Genomic DNA, 25,495 nt, shown 5'->3' with positions numbered 1-25,495 from the left:
TCCTCCATTCCTCTGCTTCCCACGGTGCGTACTGCGTAGAATACTCTCAGAGCTAGAGTGTTTTCAGTGTGTTTCAGAGTTTGGTCTTTATTTCTCGAGAGAGGACTTTACATAAATCTCAATTGCCTACTCAGTCCGAAGTAGCACCTGTTGGAAAGAATCATTCTACATTGGATTTCGAGATTTGTTGGTGTAAATGCTGGTTCCAAAATAAACGAAATTAACTACGACTTCGAAGTTATGGCTGTCAACAGTGACGTGGAAGCCAAGCCACAAGTGTGAAGCTGTTTTTTTTTATGACAGGAAATATTTCCTTTTTCCCTTTTCTATTTGCTTCGCTATCTTATCCAGTTTAGAGAAAGGAGAAATAACGGCGCGGTTGTTGAGGCCAATGATAGCAACATCGTCGGCGTACTGACCCTGACGAACCTTTTGGTATTGCTAAACGTCAGTTTACACAGCAGGATTAGTTTTGCGGAGATATTAAATTCAGACATAGCGGCATATAGCTCCTGTTCGTGCTGTCAAAAGTAGCTTTGAAATCAACGAAGAGGTGTTGTGTGTTGATCCTCTTTTCACGGATCTTTTTCAAGATTTGGCGCATGGTGAATATTTATATCGATATATTTGACTAAGTGGTGCTCTAATTTTCTTAACCCGAATGAAAAATAAATTTTCATAAAATATGTAAAGTACGCTGCGATAACCTTCTCATTCGCCCAAAATATTTGAACGGCGAGTGACCTTTTATATTTAAAAAAAATTCTCACAGAGCCGAATCTGGAGAATACAGTGAATGGCGCAGCTGTTCGCAGCCTAATTCGATCGTGGCGATGGCGGAGGTGTAGGCCGGTGCCTTGTAAAGGTGGAAGAACTTCTTTTCCCCCTAAAATTGTCTTGTTTACTGAAATTCGGTATCGAATCAATCCACCAATAAGCATATGTAGTAGATCTCTGCATTATACAGATGGTCGAATGCCAAACACTGTCCTCATCAACATCCTTCCGGCCGATGGAATAGTCTTATAGACAATTCTAACCCTGTTTGGATTGGTGTTCGATAACCACTAAAAAATAACAATAACAATAATCGTCTTCGCCGAGTGAAATGCAATGTTCAAGTTACGCGACGGCCTCGAAATTACACTGCTGAATGGAATAAGTAAACTTTTTCACGCTGACAGTATACCTAGGCTCAATATTTCATGCAACATATGACCCACAAGGACTGTTGTGGCTTACTCTACTGTTGTTTCTGTTTTGAAAACACCTACGCGTGACTTGTCAAAAATCCGATTATATAATCGCCAACAGTCGAGTCACCAACCGATATTGATTTTTTTTTTTTTAAATTGGAATGCGAGTCCGGCTGAAATTTTGACAGTAGCCGTCTTGCAGAATGAACTACAAGGTATATTCCAAAGTAAACAGGACTTTTTGAATATAGCGCCGCCTGGTGGCGCCATCTATATGTCGACAGGTACGTTAGGATCTGCTATCGATTGTTCGGTGAGAATTTCATGACATGTCATCGATTGAAAGTGAGGTTATTGCGTTTTAAGTGTCAGTATATTTGTGTTATCTCGAGCTTCGAACAAAGAGCCAATATTAAATTTTATTTTGAAATTGGTAAAACTTTTACGGAAACGTTTCAATTAATGAAACAAGTTTATGGCGATGATTGCCTATCCCGTACTAGAGTGCACGAGTGGTTTCAACGTTTTCAAAGTGGTCGCGAGGACATAATTGACGATCAACATGTGGGCCAAACAAAATCCGTGATCACCGGAAATTCCATCGAAACTGTGCATGAATTCATCAAAAATCAGCGGAAATCATCATTGAAATTCATGGAAATTTGGGCATACGAAAGGGTGTGTTTCGCACAAATTGACTGACGATCAAAAATTGCGCAGAATCCTACACTCAAAGGACGATTATTTAACCAAAAATCACATTTTAGCCATTAACCACTCCCAGTATTCACCTGATATGGCACCGTGCGACTTCTTTCTTTTCGGAAAAATGCATTTGCCCATGAAAGGAAAGCGTTATGCAGACGTAGATGCCATTCAAAAGGCTTGCACCAGCATATTGGCGGCCATACCGGCCAACGAGCTAAAACACTCGTTCGACATGCTTTTGGACCGTGCAAAAAGCTGTATTGAAGCAGAAGGAGACTATTTTGAATAAAATAAATTGATTTTGTCGAAAAAACCATTTGTTCTGTCCTGTCCTGTTTACTTTGGAACGCACCTTGTAGGATATGTTTTTAATTATTTTTATGTTTTCGGTTTGAGGGCGCAGTTTATTTAAATAGCTCAGTCCTGCTCAAATTTGATCAGATAGTTGTAGTATTACTGTAGGCAACTATCATTTTTGGAACAACTTTATTCAAATGGTTTTTGCATGATTTTATTAGTATTTAAAATATGATATATTATATAAATTTAAAATATTACTTTTTACGTTTAAATAAGCAGCAAGATCTCCTTCAATCAAAATTTTTACCGCAAATAGAGTAGAACTATTCAGTTGCAATATGTAGTAATTGCTGAAATAATTATAGCAAACTGCCTCACTTTCGTAATACTTGCGTAGTGCTAGACACATGACATATCAAGCTTTTTCAATATCATATGAAAGCCTTTTTAACTCGCACAATTTTTAAGAATAATTTTGAAATAATTTTTCTGTTATGCTCATTTAGTTTGAATCAAATTAATTTCTTATATAAAAATGGAAAATATTTTGGGTTATGTAAATAAGTTTTTTTATGACAGTTAACATGTATATTTCCTCCAAATGAGTATGACTAAAATGTGTACTTTTTTCAATAACTCTTCTCCCCCCTTCTCCCTACGGCTAACGTTACATGTAAACGTCACAACTTGAAACAACAACAAAAACACTGCAAATATTGTAATAACTGGCAACGTGTGCAAACAACAACAACAACAACACTGAACAAAAAAACACAAAAAACAACAACAACTACAACTGTAATAATAATAATAATAAATAATATTAACAACAACAATAACAACAAAACAGATTCGAAATAGCCATATTTGTATTGATTTTTTTAAATATGTTAACCATGGGTATCGAGCACTACAACCAACCGCATTCTGTGTTTTTCATACTCGAAGTAAGCAATGCATTTTTTACCACCGTCTTTGGTCTGGGTAAGTAGCGTCAACAATTATCTAGAACTAGTGTACCTAGTACTACTAACCACTTGCATGTTTCTATAATGTGCGTGTTTTGCTTTCTTCTACTATTTCTTGTGTATTTTTGTTTTTTGTTTTTTTTTGTACCCACTGTGTTGCACTAAAATCCCGTTTTTCGTTTCGCCTCCCCCAACAGAGGCGATCGTCAAGATCATCGGTTTGCGTTATCACTACTTTACTGTGCCATGGAACGTTTTCGATTTCCTACTTGTACTCGCCTCAATTTTCGGCATCCTCATGGAGGATATCATGATCGATTTGCCCATCAGCCCAACCCTATTGCGTGTGGTACGCGTCTTTCGCATCGGTCGTATACTGCGTCTTATTAAAGCGGCCAAGGGTATACGTAAACTATTGTTCGCTTTAGTTGTCTCACTGCCGGCGCTATTTAATATTGGCGCACTATTGGGATTGATCACCTTCATCTATGCTATATTGGGCATGTCACTGTTCGGCCATGTTAAGCTGCAGGGCGCCTTAGATGATATGGTGAACTTTCAGACATTCGGACGCAGCATGCAGCTGTTGTTTCGGCTAATGACCTCCGCTGGTTGGAATGATGTGCTGGAATCACTGATGATTCAACCACCCGATTGCGATCCCTTCTTCAATAAGCAAACAAACGGAGACTGCGGCCATCCCCTATTGGCCATCACCTATTTTACTAGTTTCATTATAATCAGTTATATGATTGTGATTAACATGTACATTGCAATTATTTTGGAGAATTTCAATCAGGCACATCAGGAGGAAGAGATCGGTATTGTCGAAGACGATTTGGAAATGTTCTATATCAGATGGTCCAAGTTAGTATTACCCACTTACTTACATAAAACAACTTAACTTTATCATCACTCCAATTGAAATCCACACACAATAATATACTGTTATGTATATTAAACGCTATTTACAGATACGACCCACACGCTACACAATTCATACACTTTGGTCAACTTTCGGATTTCATTGCCTCGCTCGATCCACCGCTTGGCATTTCGAAGCCCAACACTGTAGCGTTGGTCTCATTCAATTTGCCGATATCGAGGGGTAATAAAATTCATTGCCTTGATATATTACACGCACTAGTCAAACATGTGTTGGGTCATGTTGAGGAGACGGACAACTTCAAGCAGTTGCAGGAACAAATGGATGTGAAATTCAAGAAACAATTCCCCACACGCAAAGAGTTGGAAATTGTTTCGTCGACACGCATATGGAAGCGTCAGGAGAAGGCGGCCAAAACCATACAAAATGCCTGGCGCGAATATCAGCGGTAAGTTAAGCGGTTGTTAGGGTTTTTTATGCGGTTAGGTCGTTTGGAAACTCCCATTCAGTTCGGGATGACTTTAAAGCTCGAGAAAAAAGATATTCGTCGTGGAAAGGATTGAAAATCGAAAATTATATCCTTTTAAATAATGAGTCGCTGTTATAACAGCATCTGAACTGTCTCTTTCTTCTGAGTATTCTCCCGGAACACTTGTACCGGTTCCAAAGATCTGAATCCAAGATCCTGAACACACCAGGCTGACAATATTTAAAATACTACAGGGTTTGTCCGGAAAGTAATAAGACTGATTTTCTTCCGCCGCGACTGTACTTCGGAGTGTGCGCGCACCTACTGATTCGGTAGAGGGCGTTTCTAGCTAACGAACGAAGCGGCTGGTCAGTTGTCTCCGAGCACCTGGAGAGTCAGGACAAACATTTTCGCGCGACGTGTTTCTGTGAGTGGTGCAAGCCGAAAATGCAGTGTTCGTTAGAGCAGAGGTAGGCGATTAAATTCTGTACGAAACTCGGTAAATCTGCGACAGAGACGTTCGATATGATCAAGCAGGCTTACCCAGATGTTGCTTTATCACGAAGTGGTGTGTTTCGGTGGTACTAAGCCTTTTTGGAGGGCCGGGAAGGGGTCGCTGATGAATGAGCAAATCCAAAGTGAAAACGATGCTCATGGCCTTTTTTGACATGAAATGCATTGTCCACTACGAATTTGTTCCTCCCGGACCAAAACCGTTAATGTCAAGTTTTACGTGGAAGTCCTCAAGAGACGAAGGGTCAATTGGGTCCGATAAGCTATCGCAGCCGATTGGAAGTCGCACCACAACAACGCCCCAGCTCACACCGTCAGACACCCTACACACCAGATGTGGTCCCCCCGGGCTTTTTTTGTTTCTTTGCCTGAAAAGACCGATGAAAGGCAAGTATTTTGAGACGACAGAGGGGATACAAGCAGCATGCACCTCGGCTCTCAAGGCTATTTCGGAGGATGCCTTCCGTAACGATTACAATGCTTGGAAATCGCGCTGGCAGCGCTGCTTCGACGCAGAAGGAGCCTATTTTCAAATTTTTTAAGGAATTGTAACGATTGGTTCAATAAATTTTTTTAAATCGACTCAGTCCTATAACTTTCCGGGACAAATCCTGCAAAATTCTTTAGCTTGAATTTCCGAAATTCAATCTCGTTGCGAGTTTAAGATAACGGTATTACGTAAAGTGAGCTCGTTTGGTCGCTTTAATAACGTGACATCAGCAGCGAAGATTTAATCATAGTTCGTATCCACTGCCAGTGCATTCTAAAAATTTCTGTCTTCTTTACAGCATGAAGAAGGAGAAGGAGCGCTCAAACTCGGGTGACAGCATGACGCAGACATCGAGCCCCGGCGGTTGGCAGTCCAAACTGTCAGCGCTCAATTTCTTTCATCTACAAGTAAGTCAAAACTATTTATTAACAACAAAAAAATGCACAAACATACTAATTTTTATTTGAAATGGCAGGTCAGTCGTCGAGGCACTCAGTGCTCCAGCCGCGCCTCGTCGCGCAAGTCTTCACGCGCTTCCGATGCCTCCGATCTGAGCGAATTGGCCGGTCCATGGTTAAATCTGCCGCTAATGCTGGTCTCTGGCGCCGATGATGTGGTGAAGGACATCAAGCAACAAAGCGAGGAACTCGGCAAGCGGTACTTATTACATTACCTACACATAAACACATAAAAAATAAATTAGCTAAATGAATTTTTCAACAATTGGTGCCGATAAAACGAAAAATTTCCAATTAATGCGCAATGCATTGCAATTTTTGACGAAACCAATACCATAACATATACTAAATACAATTCTAAAATAATCTATATTACTTACAATTACTTAGCCACCCAATTTATGCCACAGCATTTTGTTTGTTTTATAAAAAAAAATTGTAAATTTGTGTCTTAAGTCCTATTTCTAGAATGTCCTCTTGTCTCTCCCTAACATATGAGTCATTGCTCGCAGATATGGTCTCAAACGTTTTACAAAGTGGCTCACAGTCAAGTGATTTAAATTTATTAGCAAATCACAATGATTGTGAAAGAGGTAATTGCAGGCGGTAGTCTAACAACAACATACCACATACATATCTACTATATAGTCTAGTGTAGCCCAATATCAATAATAATCAACTAAACCATGCATATTATGTAACTATCTCAGTATACAATACTCAACTCAGTTATTTAGCTCATATGAAATGCAAATCAAGTAAACTACTTTGTAGGCGCATATTGCATACTAATTGAAATGAAATTTATATAAAATTGGTCTCACTTTATTTTCGATACATACTTATCTACATAATTGATTGCATACTTTCATAGCATCATAGCGGTCTCTACAACAACTGTACATGCTCCTCATATGTACTATTTGCCTAAGAAAATGTTCACGCTCGCTCTATATTCTCACTCACTCATCCAAACATACATGCATATGTACATTTGTATATCAAAATGATTGTAAAATGAAATATTCACCATCGAACTTCCATCGAATGATTGATTCTACTATTTTATGCCGTTGAAAATATTTGACAATAATTTAACAACATTTTGCAATTATTACAGTTATGTAAAACAACAAATATAGTACATAATTATACAGAAAAGTAAACAAATTCGATGAGTACAATTTGTAAGTAGTGGCCTAAACTATTTTTATTCTTATTTGATTGTATTAATTTTCTATAGAAATAGAAAACTCTTTAGAGCTGTAATATAAGTGAAGTAAAATACTTAATTATGCTTGTAGTGACGAACAAAAAATTGCATAAAAATTTCAAAACACACTCAGACTACCTATAAAAATAAAAATTTCACACTTGACTATCTATAAAAATAACTCTTACCCACATAGTTCAATGAAAGCGATATCTTAAATACCCTCAAAACTTCCAAAACAGTCCATACTATAAATCTACAATACTTACTTACATAAAACAACTGTCTAAATAGAACACTTTTCTGCTCTCCAAAAACACTCTCATCCATTGCAATACGCACGCTGCCACGCTCAGCGCTTGAGCTTCATTCAAATACGACACTTTCCAGTGCTGAATGAGTTATGTTTGATAAAGAAAACACGTCGGTTGAAGTGCAGTTATTAATTTTTTGTGCTTAACGATCTTCAAAATGAATTTTCGTCACTTTTAAAATTTTGAAAATTCATTTTGAATATTGTTAGGCGCAGAAAACAAGCAACGTTCGAAGCAACACTGCGCGAAATAAAATATCAATTAACGTTTGGGAATTTATCTATAGAAAAATTTCGTTTTACTGACGAAATGGCGTACAAAAAAAGTTAAATAATAATAATAAAGAAGTAAGGCTGATGTTTAAGTTAGTTTAATTTTAAGTTAAGTTATTGTACATACATCTATAAAATTATTGCTATCAAGAAAGAAATTAATCTTTATTCATTATCTTCAAAATAATTTTACCATATAAGTTTTCTATTTATAGCAAATCAGCTGTTTTGTCTTAAACTTTAAAGTATTTGAGGTTAGTTGTAGAGTTACCTTAACCCATAGTTGACCAATCTCAGATAACATTAGTATTTCTAATTTTTTTTTCAATATTATCATTCATATATGTACATATATACGTATTTTACTAGCAAAAAAAAGGTAAATTTCAAGGATACCGCAGTGTACAAAATAACCCATAGTTGACCAATCTCAGATAACATTAGTATTTCTAATTTTTTTTTCAATATTATCATTCATATATGTACATATATACGTATTTTACTAGCAAAAAAAAGGTAAATTTCAAGGATACCGCAGTGTACAAAAAGAATATGGTACTTAAATTTTTCTTTTACTAATGCCATGATATTCGGCGAAACAGTTATTTTTTTCATTGCAGCATGAAAATGTATCGCAATGTTGGCATTTCGAATGCGGTTTGTACTGAATATTTTTTATGCTGCACATCTCACATGTTTCTCGTCTTTCAACAAATATTGGCCAATGTACTTCCAAGATACCTAATCGCGCATCAGTTGCAACCGACGCACCGTTACTATGACGTTTTTTGCTTGACTGTGTTGGCTTCTGACTCAAGCTTCGTATGTTGGCAGCAATATCCTTTTGTGTCATTAGGTCTTGAGCAACGGACTGTCTATATCGCACAGAGTTAACATTTCATGTGTTTGATAGTATACGACGTAAGAATTAACGAACTTTATTTCCAAAAGCTCCCAAAACAATCTATGCCAACATTTTTTAGATCGCCTGCCTATGCCGTAGGTACTTCGCAGTTAATCTGCATGGTATACCCCACACATTAATGAGTTGTAAACTTTAACGGCTGCTGGACATTGAACATGTATTTTCTGGCCTCTTCGCTCCCTTCTCTTGACTGTAGTTTGCTTAGTTCTTTTCGTTCGCCTCTAATTGCAACGGAGGTAAATCAATTATCAAAGTATATTATCATATACTTGTACTTGTTCTTACTCCACTCATTTTCTGTGAGGGACAAAACCACTCTTGCTTTTCCACTTTGCTTTTCCACTTTGCTTTTTCTGAGGAAATGCAAGGAACTCACTTTTTTGCGATTAAGTGGTTTGTTGGTTTGTACCACATACAAATTTGAATTAAATATGGAATTATGAATTCAAATATAGTTTAAATGTACGACCAGAAAAATTTGGTCGGCGTGTTCATATCTTCAAAGAAACCAACAATGGCCCCACTAATAAGTCAAACTGTGAAATCTAGGTTGTTTTCTCAGTTTTTTTTTCGATTTCCGCAATGGTTCTTCAAGAACCGCGTTTTGAGGATTTTCCAGCTCTGCTGTTTCTTCAGCAATGATTTCATTTAAAACGTCACTCAAAAACTGATCTTCATTGCCTTCTGAAATTATAACTTGGTCTTCTTAATCATTAGACTCTATATTCGTATTTGATTCATTATCTATTGGAATTTGTTCTAAAATTAAAGAAAGTTCATCTTTCTTTTGCCGTAAAAACGATCCATAATGTAGTAAAAAATTTATATATGAAAATGTACATAAGCATATTGCATGGACCTAGAGAGCTAGAATGTACTCACAAGTCTCCAAGAGAAAGCCGATTGTTACTGTCAGACAAACAAGAGATAGATAGATAAAACTGATAAAACTTTGCTGGAAATAATTTCAAGAAAACGACGAAAAGTGAAGTGATATGCAAAAAAGTTTATACTTTTTAGTATGAACCCCTAAAGTACCGTTAGTCAGCGAGTTATAAAAAAATCTTCCATTCCGTTTAACAGAGCAAAACGATTGATTGTACTTTAAAGTATCGTCGGACGCCAAGGAGTTAACATATTTTTGTATGACTCTTTATACAAGTATTATTTGGGAATTTAAAGCAGCTGGTTTGCCATTAGTGTTTTAGTATTTGATTTTACGTTACAAAGTTACAATATTACTTGACTTTTGTTTTACTTGTGTAACAATGTTAAGTAATTTAAGCATATCAAATATGTATTTCGCCACTATTTATCCGGGAAAAGCAAAATATTTTGAATACAGTGAGTATTTTCATACTTCAAATTTTTCAAATAAAATCGATTTTGAAATTCTTTCAACTTTTACTTTTTCACTAACCGATCACTAATCTCTTTTTATAAATTTCAAACTACCTTCACCTTCGGAAGTGACCATAAAACCATTAATTAAGATAGATTTATTGTTTTTTTATTAGATATTTGTATCATAACCTAGAAATGTTTTAAACAAATATAATACTATTGAAACTGTTATTAAATAATTAACTGTGACTTTTTAAGCCTCTAAATATGTTATCAAAAATATTTTACCTCGATGTCGTAAACAATTAGTCCCCATTTTTACTTTCAAATACTATATTTAATCAAATTAAGCATAAACGGAATGCATAATTCACGCATGTTTGTATGTCTTTGGTCAACTTTTTTACGCTAATCAAAGATAGGAACCTTAAAAATTTAGTGTACCGAGCAAAGAAATTTCTCCTACATCTCTAAATTGAATAATTCGAAAACCAAAACCCATTTTGGACTAAATATTTAATAGTTTCATTAGTGAGCCATAAGACTATCGACATTCAGAGACTTAGGTTATGTAATAACTTAAATGACATGAATATAAATGATAAAAATTTTCAGCTTTTAAGCTTACTTAAGAGTTTAGGCTTCAAAACGCGCCTAACTTTGAAAGATTATTCTCGGAGTAAGAAATAAATAATCGACTTTCTCTCTTTGGGTTTTATTAAACATGGATTTATTCGATACAAAATGATGGCTACAGAGCTTATTTTCGAAATCACCCTTTTCAGGTGGGTCTCTACATCTGAGAAAGCAAATTAAAATAATAAATAAACAATTTATTTCGGCTGAATACCCTGCAGGTGCATTTTAATATTATAAGAGTAACCCCTCTAGTTTTATTCAGATTTTGATGGATCAGTTGTATAGTAGTAGTACAGTAGTCCGATCTGAACAAATTCTTCTCAGATTATAGCAATGCTTTAGATATTAATATATACTAAGTTTCATGATTATAACTTCATAAATAAAAGAGTTTTCCATACAATTTGAGTTTGATCACTCAGTTGCATGACAGCTATGTGTTTTAGTAGTCCAATCTGAATAATATGTTCGCAAATTGTAGTGATATTTTGGATAATAATTATTGTCAAATTTCTTGTAAAATAAAAAGGGTTTTCCTTACAAGCACTTCTTCCAGATCGTTCAGTTTGTATAGCAGCTTTATGCTACAGTTATCCGATAATGGCGGTTCTGACAAATGAGCAGCTTCTTAATGCGAAATAAAACGTATGCAAAATCTCAAAACGAGACAAAAAACTGAGGAACTAATGCGTATTTATACAGGCGGCCAAACAGACAGACATGGCTAAATCGACTCAGCAGCGTAACAAGTTGAGTCGTTCATAGCTAACTAAATTATGTTAGTGTGAAGAGTTGAAATTTTAATTGCGTACGTGCAGTAGTCGGTAGCCAGTAATCGGCTTTAGCCGCCGGTGTCTACGCCAATAAAGCATAAGAAGACGTGCAGTAGTATCTTAATGGCATCGTCGCCTAATTTAAAAAAAAGTACAGTTTCGAGAAATATGGGTTTGAAGTATTACCCGCGGAAGCTGACTGATTTCAACAGTCCAACTATACAACATATTGCACAGTGGAAGCTTTTTCAGTATTATACAAATTTAAAAATAATTTTAGCGCCCTAAAGTATACTAGCAGAGTTTTTATAAACACAAGACTCGTCTGATCCCTTAAACATACTCGAATTTGAAAAAATATTAATTTGATATTTTTTGTATAGTAAATACGGTGAATAATACAATTTCTTGAGCGGTTTATGAAACATTCTTAATGGAAACGTTTATAGGAATTCATGTTTATGCAAAAAATAAAAATAAAATTAAGAAAGAAAAAAATTAAATAAAGAAAGAAAAAAATAAAATAGTGGAAAAAGAAAAGTTTTAATATAAAAGTAAATACCTTAGATAGTAAATACATGTGCTGCGTTTAGCTAGAAATAAGAAAAAATAATCAAAAAAATCATTTTTTAATGAATATTTTTCCAACTGAAAACCCCTAACCTCAAAATTTCGAATAAAAATCATAAGTCCATTGTTAATGCATATAAATAATAAGTGTTTTCCATTGTTAGTGCATATATTAGCTTAGCAATATATAAATCTTATAATATTTATATCTTTTATTTATATCTTAAGCGTATGCATATTAATCTATTAACTCCCAGTGTGCCCTGTGTTGTAGCAACTGAAAGATTTCGTCAAAAATTTGCAAATTTACAACATTTTCGATAACAGTGAAACGTACATTTCTATGTATGGGATAAAAAAAAAAAAAATAATAAATGAAATTAAGCAAATATTTAAGGAATTACTAAAGTCTCACTTACATTTATATATTTTTTCATAATTCTGTATTATGCTTCATAAATTGCCACACATGAAATCGTAAAAATAAATTTACCTCACAACAACAACAAATAACAACAACATCAACAATACAATGTGTCACAAAAGCGGTAGCATATTCGTGGAAGCGCCTCGATCGAATCGCCGTCGAAGCTTTTATAATTTCTTTTTGCGCCATCAGGATGCTGTCGATGATAGCTTAACATCACCATCAGTGCATAGAAAAAGTAATTATCTAAAAATTGTAAAATCAACAACAAAATTAACACACACACACACCCACACATGCTAACGCACTAACACATGCAAGCACATAAGCGCACAACTAAAAAAAAAAAAACAATTCAAAATCACCACAAACCACTGCAGAACACGAATAAACGCTGGTATTTACATGAAACGTAAGACACATACCATCTGATTACATTTGACTCAGACCAGCCCAAAAGTTACATTTCAAGTATTTTAGTACAAATCTTTATTATCGTCTTTGAATTCGGTTCCTGAGCAAATACAAACATGTTAATGTTCTGCGCAATTTTCCATACATTTGTTAAAAGCCTGGAATGGGATAGCCTTTGGACTCATAGCGCGTACCTCGAAGGGAAGTTTTTTAGTTTCAAAAACAGAAAAAATTCTTAGGGATTTGAAACTGGTAAATACCGTGAGCGATGACTCGCTTTGAGCCTGTCACAAATTTGTTGAGACGGCTAATATCAGTTTCGGCTATTCGCCGAAGGTAAGACTACCGACATGTTTCAGCCTCAGTCTTGCAAAGGTTGGACAATGAAGGAGAAAGCATCTTACCGTCCTCTATACAACTTTGATAACTAGCGTCCGACACGATATTAAGCCTTACGTACGAATGTCTATTGAATAGCGTCCAGTAAGAACTCCTACAATTGCGGTAACTTTGCTCAATAGATATCTTGGTGTCTACTCTCGGTCAGAAGGACATCGCAGTCACACAGGAACTGGTCGTCAACCAGCACTTTTGCTAAGCGCATCTGATGCCCATTGGTCAAGTGTTAGAATAAAAGATAACAAAGGAGATACAACGCGATCCCATTCCGATGTGAGCGAGGCAAGGGTGCCTCTCTGGCTAGCTCATTGGCCTTGCAGTTGAATGTTCACCTCCCTGAAAGAGGCTGCGTTTCGTAGTAGTACTTCTACCGCCGCCTTAATAGCAGGCACTTTTGCCTGAAAGACACTACAATGATCCTGTAATCTAAAGCTAAGATTGACAGAGAGCTCCTTACAGAAAACCTCCCTCTGACCATCCGTGAAAAACCTAACAGCGCTTCTTCTCCAGCAGCTTTTTTCCATCCACATCTCCCTCATCGATATGTGAGCATAGAAAAAGTCACCCCGACTGGTCTCTGCGGGTCAGTGAACCAAGTTTTCAGGAATGCAATTAAAGTTGGAAAGAATATCGGCGTGTCCTTGTTCGGAATCCTTTATCTATCCAGCTTTACTGAGCCTTAGATAACACATCGCAGCAATGTCCCTACCAGCAATGTCCAGGGCTGCTATGTTTAAAATGACAATAAGTGATACTGTCGATGAAAGCCGCTCTTTGGGCTTTCAAGCTTTTAAGCAAGTGTAGTCTTTTCGAGCGCCCTCCACCAGACGAATACACTATAGGACATAATTGGCTTGACTGCGGTTTCGTAGAGCCGAAACATTGCTTTTGGTATGAGTCCCCACATTTTCCTTCTAGGTCCACTGTAGCTATATAAGGTAACCTTCCTTACTCTCTTCTCAATATTTGGCTCCATGAAAGCTTTCTGTTAAGGATAAGCTGTAAGTATTTCACGTTATCAACAGGTTGAAGACCTGAACACCCGAAAGAGTGGAGAATCTTATTAGGGATCTTGTACCTCTTAGTAAATAGAACCATTTTTGTTTTACTGGGGTCGTCGACTAAGCCGCTTCTACTCGCCCAGTTGGATACCATGTTTAGGAACCCTTCGGTTGGTTCGTAGATGGTATTGATGACCTATTTTCCTATTAATTTTCCATTTTGCTTTGGGAAAGTACGCCACCCAGCGGGATGTCCCCATTAACCTTTCGGGATGCATTAGCACTAGCCCACTCCTCTACGACAGTAGAGAAGACTATATACATATAAGAAACTTGAGGTTCGATTCCACCTCAAACTTTTCAAGCGCCTTAATCAGTATCTGCGGAAGCACATTGTTGAAGGCTCCCTCGATATCGAGAAAGGTGTCTACTGCAAATTCCTTGCGCATAAAGGCTCTATGTAGCATCGTGCAAAGCAGTTTCGACCGACCTGACTTTATTGTATACATGCTGAGCCCTTAGTAGTTTACCGCTTGTCATTTTGCTTCTAATGTACAACTCCATGAGCATATCCAACATAGACGAGGATAGGCTAATGGGTTTGAAATCCCATTAATCTCTTACTGGTCTTCGATATTAACGTCACTTTAACCAGTCTCCAGGTCTACAGAATATGGAATCAAAGCAAACTTGTTGTTCAATTTTTTGAGTTTCATGGAAAAAATCATCGGACAAATCTTTCGTGTCATAAAGGAATAGCTTCCAAACACACAATAATTGACACTCTTTTACTAACTTTGATCACAAAGTGAGCGAGCGCAAAGTGAACGAGCTCAAAGCTAATGTTGCCTAAAAGACATTGCAGTGATCTGGCAGCCAAAAACAATCTTTCCTCCGAGTTTCAACTCTTCAGGGAAAAAACTAACTTTTCTCCAGCGCCATCGCTCCGTCCACATGTTCCTTGTCGGCATGTGAGCCGAAAAAAAGCCATCGGGTGTGGACTCTTTGACACGGAGACTTAAGTATTTAGGTATGATGTTTGGACTCTTTTATATGCTCAGCCTCCCGGATCTTAGTGTGACTTTCGCTGGCTATATCCACTTCGTGGTACTATGTATCGGTCTTAATTTAAGACAATCTAAAATCCGATCTGATATGGAAATCAAACTTCACACGAAGATAAAATCGTAGCAGTTTTGATAAATTTTTTATTGGTTCGTTTTGCCCCCGCAGTTTATATGGATTAGTCCGGATAAAATTTGATCAGATGGTATATAAAACGTAATACACACACACACACCTTTTTAACATTCTTTGTACTGTAAATACTTATGTAATTCTTTGAAATTTCAACATTAGTTGTACTCTGTCGTATTTAACCTTGGAAGTATGTCAAAGCACACTCCACCTTCACCGCCATTTCCCATTCCCATTGTAAATTCTAGAAGACACATAAAATGTATTTTAGTTTGTTTTTTGAAAATTCAAAAACATATTCAAGTTCGATATGATTTTAAGCCATTCCCCACACTGTAAAAATGAATCCATTCACCTCACACACATTTCGTAAATAATTTTATGCAAACATATAGTATATGTATGTATTCTCCATATATATGTATATACATACAAACAATATATGTATATATGTATAAATTTAAGTCGCTGTGTGTGTGTACTTTGTATGTATGTGTGTGTATAGATGTATATTTCTTGTAAATATGTATGTGTATATTTTATTGCTGCTTGTTCGCGTGTGTGTGCGTGCATAAGCTCAATTTAAGTCGTATTCGTATATGTGTAAGTTTGTATGTATTTGTATGTGTATATTTGTGTATGCATACATTTCTTAATGTTTCGCCTTCGCCCTTCTATGCAAATTCAAATGTTTTTCTCACACACCTCCCCTCCACACCAATGCAGGCATCTCACCAATAACAACAGCAATTTCCTCCACAACCATAGCCACCGATAGACAAACCCAACAACAACAGCAACAACAACAACAACCATTACCAACGCAAATAGCGCCAACGCCCACGCGCAAGCGTGCCACCAGTTTTATACGTAAAAAGCCACCGCTTGAAAGAGGTTTGTCAGCACAAAGCGCTTTAAGAGTTAACAAAAATGCTTTTGTCTGTATGTGTGTCGATGGTATTATACAAACACTGGAGCACATTTCACTTAAAACCGTTTCAAATTGATTTATTTCAGCCGATGGTTCAGCACCGGAAGTGATCGTAACGAAACCATCACCCGACCAGCAATCGGGTCCGATGGGCTTGAGACCGGAAAATTCAACATTGGTCCACGTATTGGTGCATAGGGAGAGTGAGGAGTATAAAGAGGAGGAGGATGAGGAGAATGCCGGTGCGGGTGGTATGTCCCCAGCAGGCGGAATTGGTGAGTTGAAATAAGTTCGCGGTTGAATATTTTTTGTTTAACTGTTGTAACTGTGTTGTTGTTAAATGTTGTTCCAAATTAGAAGAATCAATGTATATAGTATATGTATGTCTATTCTTAAATATTTTTTAACACTTTTATATTACTCCGAATTGTTACAGTAACAGTAAAAATATTAGCGAAATAAATTTTCCAGAATTTGAGTTTCTTCAGAATATTTACAGTTACAAAAATCTATCAGTCTTAATTTTATTTAGATTAGGTTAAAAGCCGATCCTATTGCAATCTCACTTGGACAACATATAACGCCTATTCATGGACGTACCTAAAACTCTCATATTTATCATAAGGACCATAGTAACTCGGGAAAGTGCTTTGAGCTTATCGCTGATTTCTTGAGGCGGCTAATATCAGTTTCGTCTTTCCATCCTGGTTCGCCGAATGTATGGCAGCCCATATGTCTCAATCTAAATCTAACAAAAGCTGGAGAAGACCCCATTTTCGGCCATACAGACCTAAGATATTTATAGAATGCTTACATGTCCAACAAGAGCTCCTACGATTATGGCAAGATGAACTTTGCTGAGAGCAAATAGTTCAATGGATCTCCCGAGCTCTATTTTAAGTCAGAAGGATATCGCAGTCCCACAGAAGCTGGTCATTGTTCAACAGCTGCTAACTTAGTTCGACGTCTGCTAGATAGCGGACAACAGGGATCCAGCTAGTTCCCACACCAAGTGAGTGCAAGTGGGACGAAGGCGCTACAAATTGCTAGCTCATCAGCTTCACAGTTTCCAGTTCCAAAGTGAGCGAGTTCGAAGCTAGTATTGCCGCATTGCTGTGGGTGTGAATGCGCACTTCCCTGAAATAGGGTGCATTTCGGAGTAATACATCTATAGCTGTTTTAATAACAGCCAATTCTAACTTAAATACACTGCAGTGTTCCGGTAGTCTAAAACTAAGTTGGACGGTGAGCTCCTTGCAGTAGATTCCCCTACAACCTTTCCTCCGAGCTTCGACCCTTCAGTGAAAAAGCTGACTGCGCTTCTTCTCCTGCGACTGCTACGTCCATATATCCTTTATCGGTATGTAGACAAAAAAAGACATTGGGTGTAAACTCTGTGACACAGTGGGTCAAGTTTTGAGATATGAAGTTGAATAAAAAGCGAATTTTAGCTATGTTTGAACTCTTTTACATACCCTGCTTTCTGGAGTTTTAGAGCGACCTTCGCTGCATATATCCATAGGTGCTAAGTGTCGGTCTTAAAGTAAGATTTAAAAACTCGCTTCCGCTCTTACAAGCAACGTTGATAGTGTGTTCGATCGTTAACCCAACCACCAAGAACTGTTTTTGAATTTGGAAAACATTTTCATTTTTCTTCGGATAGTATTAGATTAGGAAGTCTCTTCGCACCTTCAGCAATGTACCGTTTTTACGAAAAATATTTCTCTTAAGCCTCCTTTATTTTTTCTTTTTGTGTATTCGGTGTAAAACAAACAACGCTATGTTATAGATCTTTCTTCTTACTATACTTTTCAATAATTTTCAATAGGGAATCATTGATTTTCTCAGTCAAGTAGTTTTAGTATAAAAAATAATTTTTCTGAAGAGCTTGAGAATAAGGACTATGCAAAGTTTCTTTGTAAAACCCACTGAGATTACGTAATCATAGAATGTAGGAGAAAGAACTGCTTATAATATTAAAACATATTGATCTTCGAAACTAAATGTCGAAACTAAAAAAAAATAGTCGCTGAGATCTAAGAGATTTTTGATTAAAAAGGTTTATCTCGCTTATTCAGCTATAACTCTCAAGTCTTACTTTTTAACCCTCGATTAGGGCACCACGTTTCAAAAACTTCTGTAGCCAGCTATAGCGATCAATAATCTAAAGGTTGTGTTGAATAAGACTCCTGTCTAGAAAAGTATATTCCAATACTTTGCAAAATCTGTTCTACCGCGCGCTATGATCTTATGAAACGGCCTTCTGAGAAAGCTCTCAAACTCGGCATAACTCCATCAAAAAGGATTTCAAGAACAACACACTGAATTAAATTTTGATATTTTTACTTTCTTTTCTCACAGACAAATTCAAACCACCGCAAATACATATTAGCCCGGGTTCTGAAGACATACGCTTCGATGAATTGCTACCAATGCAACAGCCGGTCGTACAAATAATGGTGGATAGTCCCAAAGAACCACCACGTGGTGATTTCTCTGACGAATATCCCGAAACGTCAGCACACGTTTACGACTATTATCCACCAACCAATGATGAACTAATTGCCGCTGAGACTTCAATGGGACCAACGGTAGAGATTTCACCCCCCACACCGATCGATTTGAATGCACCAATCGATGTTAATATACAGGGTGACACATCGAAAGTATTCTACGATTATAATCCAGAGGATGCCAATGAAATCATTGTGCTGGAGACATTAACCGAAGAGTCACCCAAATCCGAGGAACTACCACTACCACAAGCTGTACTGCCTGCGCTTCCTATTGCGACAACGCCATCATACGTAACTGCAGCAACACCAACATCACCAACAACAAGAGGCACACCCACAGGCATGCGCGAGAGCAGCAGCAACAGCAGCGAGAGTGACACACCTGATGAAGGTGCACAAGCGGTAAGATGACCCTCACTACAAACAGCACCGGTGACCGAGAGCTCTGGCTCGTCGAGCACCAGTTGCTGTAGCTCACGACCCATGTCGACATACAGTTCGACGTCGGCGGCCGATGCCTGTGCGGTGCCGGATATGCCAAAAGATAATGAAACGCCGCCATCATCAATAGCAACAACAATGTCACCTACTGCTTCCACATCAGCTGCGGCCACAGCCACGGCACCACCCAGCCGTGAGCAGCGTGGCCACGAACAGCAAGCGCATGACGCTCCGGCCAATGCTGCAACGAAATCCGAACACACACACGGCAGTTGACAATCTCGGGCATGAGGATTATTGCCCGCCATCTGCCGTTGCGCCAAATTATCTGTCAAATATGCGTTAAGTACAAGCTGTTGATACGAATCCCACTACGTACTCCCACACACACACAAACACACACACTCATATAAACACACGCGTGTTTCCATATTCGTTAATGCTTCAAGGTATTACAATTAAGTACTCAATGTCCTTTGCAATCACACATACAAACATACATTTACTATATATATACGAAATATAAATTATTCGTATTCGTGTGTGTGTCAGGCATTACAAAAACAAAAATAAAATGAATTTAACATAATTAGCATAATATTTATGTAGTTGTTACGTGAGCGAATATTCATATGAAAGCAGAATATTAAGAAAAAATAAAAATAAGTACCAGAAAACAGCAACAAAAACCAATTAACATACAAGGAAATCAAATGTTAACAATTACAAACAATAGTGAGAAAGCAGTAAATAGCAGCTAAGTTCAAGTAGTCTAAGTTGCGTCAAACTTGCAAATAGCGAATGTTAAACTTACCGTTAATTTAGCGTTATAAATTTATATATAGGCTTAATATACACACATACATATAATATGCATATATAGATATGGATTTGTACATACATATGTATACTAAATATTTGAGGTTAAATATGCAGATGTTGTTATTAGAGGTTGTTGCATTTTTGCATGTAAATAAATTTAAGTACATAGTCATATAAATGTATATACATATGTATGTAAGTAGCAAAATCAATAAAGGTGTGCATAATTTTAGCTAGCTCTTAGGTATACATACACACATTTGACATTTTGAAAATTCGTTAAAAATATAGTGTGAAGAATTTTGGTGCAATATTTGAATTAAAAGCACTAAAAGAAGATTACAACAAATTATTTTGTAAATATGAACATAAATTCATTATTACACAGCTAATATGTGGTAATAAAAAATTAAAAATTATTTAAAGTTATTTTAACCATACAAAATTATTGTGCCACAATAAATAATATGTTTTTATTATATTTTATTATTATTAATATATAATTTTTTAAAATATAACACTACATTTTTGTTGAATTTTTTCTTTTTGTAACCTATTCCATTTATTTATTTCAAGTCATTTATTTTTTTTTTTTAATTATTTACATTTTAAATGTAATACATAAAAAATATTTGAATTACAAAAATATGAATTAACCCTTGGTGATGCATCTAATGCTCGAACATTTATGAATCAGCACCAGGGCTGCAATGCTTAAAATTGTTTTATTTTTTAATCCCGAAGTTTTTAAGAAAAAAAAATAAAGTGTGATCCATTTCGAAAATTCCAACTTTTTTAAAGAAAAAGCACAGAAGCTTCAAATTTAATGGGGAATGTTTCTTATCATTCGAAAGAATATTCTCTGGCATTTATTTTTTGAAGATTATCTCTTTCAAATGTTGGTTGCGGCTACGTCTCAGTTGGTCCATCCGTTCGCTCCGAAAGCGACAATTTCGCTTGTTTACATAACCATTGAGTCAGAAATGAACCTCAACGCTGAATAAAATTTGTCTCGAAACGTCGGATATTCTTGGAACTTTTCAAGAGCCAATAGAGCGAAGCGAAAAAGTATGGGAACCAAATGTCGTCCAAATCAAGGTGCTTCAATCCTTTTTTTTTTTTCTCAAATTCTTTATTTACAATCTGTCTGTATTCAAGACAATAAGCAAATGTTCTAAAATATACATAACTTTATACTGTTGGACCCCAGTGGGCGCAAAAGTAATATTTTATTCTATACTTAGCTTAAGCTAATGATTATTTATTTCCTGTACGGGAGGTCTAGAATATGAAATCGTTTCAGTCGATAGCTAAAGGGTTGGAATGATTGCTCAGCCTTTCAAGATATCTAGAACTAAATTTTCCAATTTCGTCTTTGACACTTGGTATATTTAGGTCGTTGTTAATTGTGATATTTGAAACAAACCAAGGAGCATCCAGAATCTTCCTGAGGGTTAAGTTCTGATAACGCTGTAATATTTCAATATTTGAGTTGCTGCAAGAGCCCCAAAGCTGGATTCCATACGTCCAGACCGGCTTTAGTATGGCTTTATAAAGTAAAATTTTGTTTTCAAAATAATTCAGATTTGAGCCCAATAAGCCAGTACATTTTATTAGTCTTTACTTTAAGCTCTTTTCGTTTTGCCTTAACGTGATTTTTCCACGTTAATCTTCTATCAAGATGGAGGCCTAAGTACTTCACTGTATTGCTGTTAGGAATCTCTTCATTGTTCAAAATAATATTTGGACAGGAGTCTTTTTTCATTGTAAATGTGATATGTATAGATTTATCTGTATTAATGGCCATATTCCATTTTTTAAACCATGCCTCAGTAATTCGTACCTGATCCTGAATCATTTTCGACGCTTCGATCCGAGAACTGCTTGCCGCAAGCATTGCAGTGTCATTGCTTCAATCCAAGCATGAAAAAGTTATTGATCATGGCTCTTAAGCCTTCCCCATCAACATCATGGCCGGCTTCATTTGGAAGAATAATGCATCTGTTCCGATGTAGTTTACCAAACAGTGACTTTTTGAGGATGTAATAGTGGCGCCTGAACAATGGCTTTTGGATTGTCATCACTCCAAATGGGACAATTTTGTTAATTAATGTACCCACCCATTCAACAAAAAGGGAGCTTCACCGCTGTACAAACTTTTTTTGTGAAAATCGAGATCCACGGCCGGCCAATCGACGGACCTGGGAAAGTCTCTTCATTATAAAATTCATAACCAAACTGAGTATAAATCAAGTCAAAAAGACCAAGTCTGCGAAAAGTGATGTTAGTAGTAGTCGTTGAAAGCCACACCTCCAAAAACACACCCGTTGGATAACACATGTTTCACAATTTTTTTTTTGTTGTATACTAACTTTAGTTCCTCTTTGTTTGAACATCATGTATAGTTTGTTCAACTCGCTAATTTCCAGCGCTTGGCGAATCTAGAGGAAGATAGAAATTAATTGAGATTTTGCACTGCGACTTATGGTCTATTGTCCCCTCTCCGATATCACATATAGTCACAAAGGTCCATAACTCCTGAACAATTTCAGCAGCTTGCTGGGCGCTGCTATGGTAATGTGATCCCTGCCCACGTAGATGGAACCTAGGGCCTTGAGCCTACTTTTACAAATTCTTGGGAGTTTGAAGGTATTTTACATTTTTTTCGAGTCAAGATGCTCGGACAATGAATCAAGTTTGTATCTACATACTGAAGTGTGGCGAATTTGACTTGTGATAGAAAAGAAGGTATATGCTAACTGTATCTCAACTTGCTTGTGATTAAACTGGAACTATCAATTATAAGATTTCAGATATACTGCCTAATAAAATTGTAATTTATTTATATAAATAAATATTTCTTTTTAATTTTGATTATTGTTTCAATGATTTATTATATATATATTTTTAATTATATTAATTATTGTTTCAATAACAACACTTTGCAAGTTTTTCCTTATACAAATTTAGGACATTAGTCAATCACCATTTCAATAAAAAAAATATAAAAAATAATAATAATTGAATGCTCTGTACATTCGTTGCTTACTGTAAGTAAATTTTAAAAATTAAATAAATTAACTTTTTTCAAAGAATATATTTTTATTCGTGTAAATACTTAACTTTCGTTTAGTACAATTCAAAACAGTTGGCTGCCATTGCTGGCACCAACAACACAACTGCAAAGATAACGCCAAAGTGTTAGTGAACAACAAAAACAAATGTGAAAACTAAAATTTTTCTGAGGCTATTATTAAATAATTAGTTAATCTTAATAATTATGTAGAAGCGTAGGTAGTTGTTACAAAAAATTCCATTACATAAATAATAATTCATAATTATTTAATAATAAATAAGAAGTATTATTATTATAAGTGTATATATTTATTGATAAAAACAGAAATATATATTTTATGCCGTTATTTTTCATTAAATTTAACAATTTAACTACGAGTTATATTTGACAAAAGAAATAAAAATTTTCAAATAGTAATTTTTGAATATACATATGATATATTTTTTTAAAATCGTTTTCGAGGGCTTATTGATATTGTAAGATTCAGATTTAACTGTTGCAAATATAATTAAATTATTTATTTTATGTTTTCTTAATGTGTTCTAATATATGTATATTAAAAAAAAATTATAATTTTTGAACATATGAGAACTTTTTTTAAATTTATTGCGAGTGCCAAGAGTAAGCTTCATCTTCAACTCTTAATTAAATTATTTATTTCATGTTTTTAATTATGAAATATTTTATACAAAAATATTTTTGTTGGTTTTTAAGTATATATTTTATAAGACTTAGAATTTGTTGTTAAAACTTTGTGTAAAAAGTTATATTTTAATATATTTCGAGCTCATTTTTGATTATATTTTTATTATGTTAATTTACTAATTTTTATATTTTGCCAAAATTTTAATAAAAATTAATATCAGCATTTTTTTATAATTTTTTTTTTTTTGTTTTATTATATTTATATATATATTTTATATATTTTTATATATTTATACAATTTGCTTCAAACAATGGAACATTTTCTGTTCTTAAAAGTGTAACATCTTGTTGTAAATAGCTTGTGTAATGTGTTATATTTTTGATATATTTGGATTTTTTATTTGATTTTATTTTTATTTTGTTACTTTTTTGCTATTTTCATTTTATCAATTTTTTTTATAATTTTACTTTTATTATTAATATATTTGTATAATTTTTTTTAATTTAATTATGTTTTTTATATTTTGGATATTAAGTGGTTTAATCAATGGCACATTTTCTGTTATTAAAGTTTCAAAAATTTTGTTTTAGTCAATTTTTTTAATTAATGAGTTACGTTATAAATATTTTTTTTTTATTTTTAATTTTGTTTCTATTTTTTATTATTTTTATTTTTTTTAATTTTAGAAGTTTTTATTTGTTTACAATTATTTTTAATTTCTTTATTTTGTTTTTATTTTTTCATAATTTTTAGATATTTTATTTTTTTTTAAGAAATTTTGTTAAAAACACTTTTTTAAATTACTTTTAAATTTTTTGTTATATAGTTGTTTCTTCTTTGAAGCACAATGGAATATTATAATATATTTCGTTTTTAATTTTGATTTTGTTATTTACATATATTTGACTATTTTTATATTTTCAAAATTTTTTTTAAGAAAATTTTACAATTATTTTTAATTTCTTATGCATATAATTTTTAATTTAAAGCACAATGGAATAAAATAATATATTTTGTTCATATATTTTTACTTTATTTGTTCAAAATTTTGATTACTTTTAAATTATTTTTTATTTAAGAAAATTTTTACAATTATTTTAATTTTTTTATTTGTTATATAATTTTTTTTGTTGTTGTAGTACAATAGAACATGAACATAAATATATATTTCGTTTATATTTTTTTATAATTTTTTAAGTTTTTTTTTTAAATTATGTTTTTTAACAAAACTTTTTTAGAAGCATATTTTTTCCAATTAATATAATTTTTAATTTAAATGCTTAAAAATTAAAAAAAAAAATTAAAAATTCTAATTTCGCCAATAATTTGCTTTATAATCTAATCCTTAAATATTAATAATTTTAGAATTTTCGAAAACTAATTTTTTTAATTTTATTACTTCTAAAAAACAAATTTGAAAAATTCTATTTTCACTAATACTTGGCTTTTTAAATTAGTCTATGAAAAATTAAAATATTTTTATGTTTACTTAAACAACTTAATAATTTTGCAAAATATTAAATTTTCGAAAAAACTGTTTTCATCATTTTTGTTTAAATTTGCTTTATTTTATTATTTCTAAAAATT

At 34.6% G+C, this 25,495-nt stretch overlaps 1 protein-coding gene across 3 annotated transcripts in view; it reads left to right on the top strand.

Moving 5' to 3' along the window:
• LOC126757345 (sodium channel protein 60E) overlaps positions 1–21,307 on the top strand; it is a 268,245-nt gene extending 246,938 nt beyond the window's left edge. The window contains exons 22-30 of one of the 3 annotated variants that reach the window (XM_050471173.1): positions 3,055–3,188; positions 3,370–4,039; positions 4,147–4,506; positions 5,829–5,937; positions 6,006–6,187; positions 12,585–12,703; positions 16,203–16,418; positions 16,494–16,682; positions 18,769–21,307. In XM_050471173.1, the coding sequence (XP_050327130.1) occupies positions 3,055–3,188; positions 3,370–4,039; positions 4,147–4,506; positions 5,829–5,937; positions 6,006–6,187; positions 12,585–12,703; positions 16,203–16,418; positions 16,494–16,682; positions 18,769–19,334 (2,545 nt within the window). In that variant the 3' untranslated portion in view covers positions 19,335–21,307. Of the gene's footprint in view, positions 1–3,054; positions 3,189–3,369; positions 4,040–4,146; positions 4,507–5,828; positions 5,938–6,005; positions 6,188–6,444; positions 6,582–12,584; positions 12,704–16,202; positions 16,419–16,493; positions 16,683–18,768 lie in introns of all 3 variants that reach the window. The other 2 variants (XM_050471174.1, XM_050471172.1) reach the window with 2 other exon arrangements.
• Positions 21,308–25,495: the final 4,188 nt, after the last annotated feature.

Source organism: Bactrocera neohumeralis, chromosome 4 (assembly GCF_024586455.1).
Source record: "Bactrocera neohumeralis isolate Rockhampton chromosome 4, APGP_CSIRO_Bneo_wtdbg2-racon-allhic-juicebox.fasta_v2, whole genome shotgun sequence".
Lineage (NCBI taxonomy): Eukaryota > Metazoa > Arthropoda > Insecta > Diptera > Tephritidae > Bactrocera > Bactrocera neohumeralis.
The sequence above is the reverse complement of the archived record's forward strand: the minus strand, read 5'-3'. Positions and strand labels throughout refer to the sequence as shown.